Raw genomic sequence first — 6,000 nt, 5'->3', positions numbered from 1 at the left:
GCCTGGAGCCTGCTTCGGATTCTGTGTCTCCCTCTCTCTCTGCCCCTCCCCTGCTGGTACTCTCTCAAAAATAAAGAAAACATAAAAAATATAGTAAAATAAAACAGAAAGCACCTGCGAAGCTTCCCGGCCACGGCCGCAGGCGGGTCACAGGTAGACCCTTCTCCACCGTGAGGCCGGCCATCCTATCCCCGCTCCGGAGCGTTTTCACTGAAGCATGAAAACATGAAAAAAGATGCACAAATCCCAGCGCAGCTCGGTGACCCCTCCAGGCGCTCAGCCCCCAACATGGAACATTGTCTGAACACCAGACACTATGGCCTCCTTCCGACCCTGACAGGCCCTGCCGGTGACCTCTCGCCCCCGGAGAGGCCCGGCCCACTTGTGGACTTTACACGAACAAAATCAGACAGGAAACAAACACACACCCCTGCCCTCGAATTAATATTTCACTACGTTTGCCCCATCCCACGTCTGTGCACGTCTCCACGTCTCCGGAGGGGTCAGGCCACCTCCGATCCACAGACAGCGAGCGTCCTGGTGACCACGTCCCCAGGGACGCGTGGCGTCTGCCCTCCTTCCCAGCAGCCCTCATGAGCGCTATCCCAGCCGGCTTTAATTTGGGCTTCCCCGGCCAGACGCTGCCGCCCTGCGCGGTGCCCGCCGCTCCTGCCGGAAGGAAGGCCCGCCCCGCGGCCGGCCGGGTGGGCTCCAGCTAACTGGCCGCTCCTGGGCGAGCCTGCCGCGGCCTGTTTCCCACGGGCCCCGCCCTCCACCCGCAGACCCGTGGGCCCCGCCCTCCACCCGCGGGCCCTTCCCTCCACCCACAGAACCCATGGGCCCTTCCCTCCACCTGCAGAACCCGTGGGCCTTTCCCTCCACCTGCGGGCCCCGCCCTCCACCCGCAGGCCCCCGTGGGCCCCGCCCTCCACCCGCGGGCCCTTCCCTCCACCCACAGACCCGTGGGCCCCGCCCTCCACCCACAGAACGCGTGGGCCCTTCCCTACACCCGCGGGCCCCGCCCTCCACCCGCAGAACCCGTGGGCCTTTCCCTCCAGCCGCGGGCCCCGCCCTCCACCCGCAGACCCGTGGGCCCCGCCCTCCACCCACAGAACGCGTGGGCCCTTCCCTCCACCCGCGGGCCCCGCCCTCCACCCGCAGACCCCGCGGGCCCCGCCCTCCACCCACAGAACGCGCGGGCCCTTCCCTCCACCCGCGGGCCCCGCCCTCCATCCGCAGAACCCGTGGGCCCCGCCCTCCACCTGCAGACCCCGCGGGCCCCGCCCTCCACCGCAGACCCGTGGGCCCCGCCCTCCACCCGCAGACCCCGCGGGCCCCGCCCTCCACCCACAGAACCCATGGGCCCTTCCCTCCACCTGCAGAACCCGTGGGCCCTTCCCTCCACCCACAGACCCGTGGGCCTTTCCCTCCACCTGCGGGCCCCGCCCTCCACCCGCAGAATCCGTGGGCCCCGCCCTCCATCCGCAAAACCCCACGGGGACACGAGGCTCTCACGGGCGTGCGGCCCCCAGGGCGGGGCCCCCCCTGGCCTCTCCACGCCGCCCACCCCCCCCCGCGCGCTGAGGACCTGCCCGGGGCGCCCCGGTGAGTTGTGCTCGTCCGTCTCCCGAGGGGGCCTTGGTCTCCCCCGGAAGCTCGCTTCCCTGCGGGATCTGAGAGCTGCCGGCCTCCGGTTCGCTCAGCTTTGCGGCTGCGGGGGGGACGGGGTGGGCCTCGGAGCCCCTTGCGCGCGGCCAGGCGTGGGAAGCGGGGCTTGGCCTGTTGCCCCCCTCGCTGACTGGTAAGAGCCCCTGCTGCACTGCGGGCGCGAAGCTTCTGCCGCTAGCCGTCCCGGCCGTCGGCGCTCCGGCCGCAGGCCTCCCTCTGGTCGTGCTCCTTCCCGCGCCCACAAGTGCCTCGTTCCCTGCAGCGCTTAGCGCTTCGCGAGGGATCCGAGAAGCCTTGCGCGCCCAGCTCTGAGCACCTTCTAGCTTCTTCCCGGAGACCGCGCGTTAGCTTTCGCGCGGAGAGCCGGGCCCACCCCAAATTGAGGTCACGTGTGGGCGAGGGGAAGGCTCCTTGTTCCCTCCGTGGGATCCAGTGGCTCCTCGACCACTGGCCGATGGGGAAGGTGGTCCCGTGACACTGCCCGCGACGTGTCACGGGGCGGAGGGGGAGGCCCGGTTCTGGGCCCGCGGATTCCGCCCTCTAACACCTCAGCTTTACCTTGGGGCTCGGAGGTGGCACTTAGGTTTGCTGAATTTGTTATTCCAACGGCTTGTAGATTCTTCTGGATTCACTGTGCTCGCAAGTCGTGTCCGCAAATCAAGACGGCGCTTCTCCTCCCTTCGTTCACGGCTGGGACCCGCCGCACGTGTGACCCGGGGGGAGGGGAGGGGGAGGCGGTGTCCCCCTGCTGTTTGCAAGAGGAGGGAGCTGGCCTGTCCTCACCCGCGATGGTCCCGGTTGTTCTGAACCCCGAGTCTGACTCACCTTCCCCTCAGTCCGTAATTTGCAGCTTCTGTTATGAACATTTGTGCTTTCTCTGCACCTGGGGAGCTAATCCGGGGGTTTTTCTACTTGGTGGACATGGCCAATTACGTCGCTGTTGTTGTTGTTGTTGTTGTTTTTAACGTTGAACCAACCTTTTTATTCCTGGAATAAACCCCACCCCGTCCCGATAGACCGTCCTTTCTAGACGTTTCCGGATTCTGTTTGCTACTTTTTAAAGAAGGTTTTGGGTCTGTGTGAACTGCAATTTCCATCTCTCTGTAGCCTCTTTGCCTGATTTGGCATCAGTCACGCTGGCCTCACAAGCTGAGCGCCGCCTGTCCCGAGCTTCCGAGGCTGCCGGTGTCCCGTCTTCCTTAAATACCCGGTGTCATGCACCGGGGCGGCCATCGGGCCTGGAGGCTCGGTTCTTTACTCCGTGTCCGACCGTCCAGCCTGTCTCTGCACCTGCTGCGTGAGCGCCGGGGGCCGGGCCCCACGAGGAACGTGGAATGTGTGAGCACGAGGCTGTCTGTGACCCCTAGACGGCCCCTTGTCTCATTTATGACGTTGGTAATGTATCATTTCCCCCTCCTCCTCGGGCTGAGGATGTATTGATGTTATTGACCTTTCAAAGATCCGGGTTTTGGTTTCACGACTTCTCTGTTGTCCTTCCCTGCACCTCATACGTTCTCCGTCCTGCGACTTGCTGTGGGGCCCACTTGGTCTCATTTTTCAAGTTGTGATCTGGGTCCAGTCAGAGAGAAATCACACGGCATTTTAAGGGGGGGGGGGGGGGCGGGCGGGGAAGTGTGCAGGGAGGGCAGAGGGGTGCTCCCCCGGGACGCGGGGCACCGGGAGGGGGCCGCGAACACGCTGGGGGACACGGTCGGGGTGGGGGCGGGAGAGGCTCAGGGGGCAGCAGCCCAGTGCACCCCCACCCCCGTGTGGCCTCCTCTCTGGACGCCCCCCAGGCCCTCTCGGCTGCCCCCGCCTGTGCGGCGATCTGGAAACTTCCGGGCACTGAGCTGGGGACACAGCAGGACTCACTCGAGGAGGCAAAGGTAAGAAAACGTAGGGGAACCTGAGCGCGGTAGTTATCAGGATTTACTCAAGAGACACATACATGCCAATTACTTTTCATTCAAGCAGAGAACTCGCCCGATGTGACGTTTAGAAAGATTGGCAATATATCGAAACACACACACAAATCGATGCTTACGATGCCAGATCCCGACACCGAAGCGTGGCTTGTAATTAATACGCATTTTATGATTAGACTTTTATTTTTTTAAACGTCTGTTTTTTTAAGTTTTATTCATTTTGAGAGAGAGCAGGAGAGGGGGAGAGAGAGAGAGCATGAGCAGGGGACGGACAGAAAGAGGGAGAGAGAATCCCAAGCAGGCTCCCTGCTGTCAGCACAGAGCTCGACACGGGGCTTGAGCTCACGACCTGAGCCAAAACCGAGAATCAGACGCTTCACCGACTGAGCCCCCCGGGCGCCCCCTCATTTTAGGATTAGACTTGTAAAGTAGTCTCCTACACAAGTTTTGAGCCAAAGAGGAAGTGAGAAACCACACTGAAACTCTGTACGGCCGGAGACAATGCGACACGTTTATACACTTCGGGATTCAGCTGAGACCGCCAGAAGGAGCGCAGGACCGGACGTTCCCGTTGTTTAACAAGAAATAATAAAGGCGAGAATGTACACATCAGACACACCCAAAAGGATCATAGGAAGAAGGAATAAATGGAAGACAGAACTTAAAGACCACGTAATCAGTGAGCCGCGTGGACTGGAGAGCTGGCTCCGTGGCACCAAGAGTGATGCGGACGGCGAGCAGAGCGTCTGTCTCCACGAGCCACCCAGATGGTCCTCGCGCCCAAGTTCGCATGTCACCCCTGAGGCAGGGGCGTGGGCCTCATGCGGAACCACGGATTTGGCGGTCCCCATGTGCGTGACCGGGTGCTCACCCACCTCTGGGGTGGCCCCCGGCCCCCCAGCACCCGCCACACCGCGGGCCACCCCGGGAGATACTGACGAGAGCCAGAATGTGAGAGGTGCTGGACCGAACACCCTGGGGCCACCCCCCTGCCAGAGGACGGCCCGCAGACCCTGCCCAGGAGGGCCGAGCCTGAGTCTTGGGTACAAAGTCCAATGGGAGTCCAGGAGGTGGGGGGGGGGGGCGGGGGCGGTACTGAACTTGTGTCCCCCAGGGCGACAGGCGGTCTGTTGTGCCCAGAGGGGCCCAGGTAGGGGTGGGGCAGAGACCCCCAGCCTGACAGCGGGACTCAGGACGGGCCTCACCCTCCGTGAGTCACTGAAGCAGAAAACGTTCCCATCCTTCTCTAGGAAACTGTCTCAACTTCAGTCCTGGAAAAATTGGTGTTTTCTTAAAATCCCTGGGGAATTCGTGGCACTGGTCAGCCCTGGGGAGGGTTTGCGGCCTGAATTTTAGACTCTCTGTGTGACCCCGAGAATGGCAAGGTCAGAATTCTAATTTAACATGAGCCCATCGGGCGCCACGGGTCTGCCTGAGGCAAACGGGTTTCTCTGAAGGAGCACATCTCAGCCCAGGCCTCAGAGAGCTCCAAGGTCAAGGTCAAACCTAGTTATTTAGGGATTTGTATGAAACACATACACATCAGAAATGTTTTTCAAATCTCAGAAGCTCTAAGAGGGGCGCCTGGGGGCCTTGGTCGGTTGAGCATCCGACTTTGGCTCAGGTCACGATTTCGGGGTTCACGGATTCGAGCCCCGCGTCGGGCTCTGTGCGGACAGCTCAGACCCTGGAGCCTGCTTCGGATTCTGTGTCTCCCTCTCTCTCTGCCCCTCCCCGGCTCACACTGTCTCTCGCTCTCTCAAAAATAAATGTTTTTTAAAAATTAAAATAAAAACACCTACAAGAGTCGGGCAACATGCTGACGAGGCGGACACGACACTAGAAACTAGGTCTGTCCAGACTCCGGATGTGACTTAGCAGAAGCAGGGGGTAAGACAAACGTGTTTAAAGACACAAAATAGGGGCACGAAAGCATAACGCAGGAGAATGGAAAGACTGGACAAGAAAGGCACAAACTAGGACGGATACGAGCAGGAACAAACCTTGAAATCCTTGGAAAGACTGAATGAACCGCAGGTAGACGCAGCTGAACGGGAAGTGAGAAAGCTGGGGGAGGAGACAGGCCTGAGGAAGGCGCCCAGCGGGCAGAGCAGGGGCGGGGCGGGCTGGGCAGGCGGCTGCAGGGGAAGCCGGTCCGAGGCTGGAGGAGGCTGCACGGAGGCGCAGGCAGGAAGCCCGGCCGTGGCCGTGGCCGTGGCCGAGTAAGCAGGAAGGCCCGGAGGGCGTCGGGTCAGGGCGGTGGACAGAAGCTGTGTGAGGCTCTGTGCTGACGGCAGGGAGCTTGCTCGGGATTTTCTCTCTCTCTCCTTCTCTTCTCTCTGCCCCTCCTCTGCGCGCGCGCGCTCTCTCTCTCTCTCTCTCTCTCTCTCATAATAAATAAACTTAA

The 6,000-nt window shown here is 61.6% G+C and overlaps 1 protein-coding gene across 3 annotated transcripts in view; it reads left to right on the top strand.

Moving 5' to 3' along the window:
• Positions 1-498: 498 nt before the first annotated feature.
• The window catches only part of LOC145713293 (uncharacterized), a 40,540-nt gene continuing 35,038 nt past the window's right edge, over positions 499-6,000 (top strand). For 2 of the 3 annotated variants that reach the window (XM_081791665.1, XM_081791666.1), the window contains exons 1-2: positions 499-704; positions 1,460-1,605. In XM_081791665.1, the coding sequence (XP_081647791.1) occupies positions 594-704; positions 1,460-1,605 (257 nt within the window). In that variant the 5' untranslated portion in view covers positions 499-593. Of the gene's footprint in view, positions 705-1,304; positions 1,606-6,000 lie in introns of those variants that run through there. The other variant, XR_014136326.1, reaches the window with a different exon arrangement.

The sequence above is a fragment of the Panthera onca genome, chromosome E3 (assembly GCF_046562875.1).
Source record: "Panthera onca isolate mPanOnc1 chromosome E3, mPanOnc1 haplotype 2, whole genome shotgun sequence".
Lineage (NCBI taxonomy): Eukaryota > Metazoa > Chordata > Mammalia > Carnivora > Felidae > Panthera > Panthera onca.
This window is presented reverse-complemented; position numbering and strand designations above follow the sequence as displayed.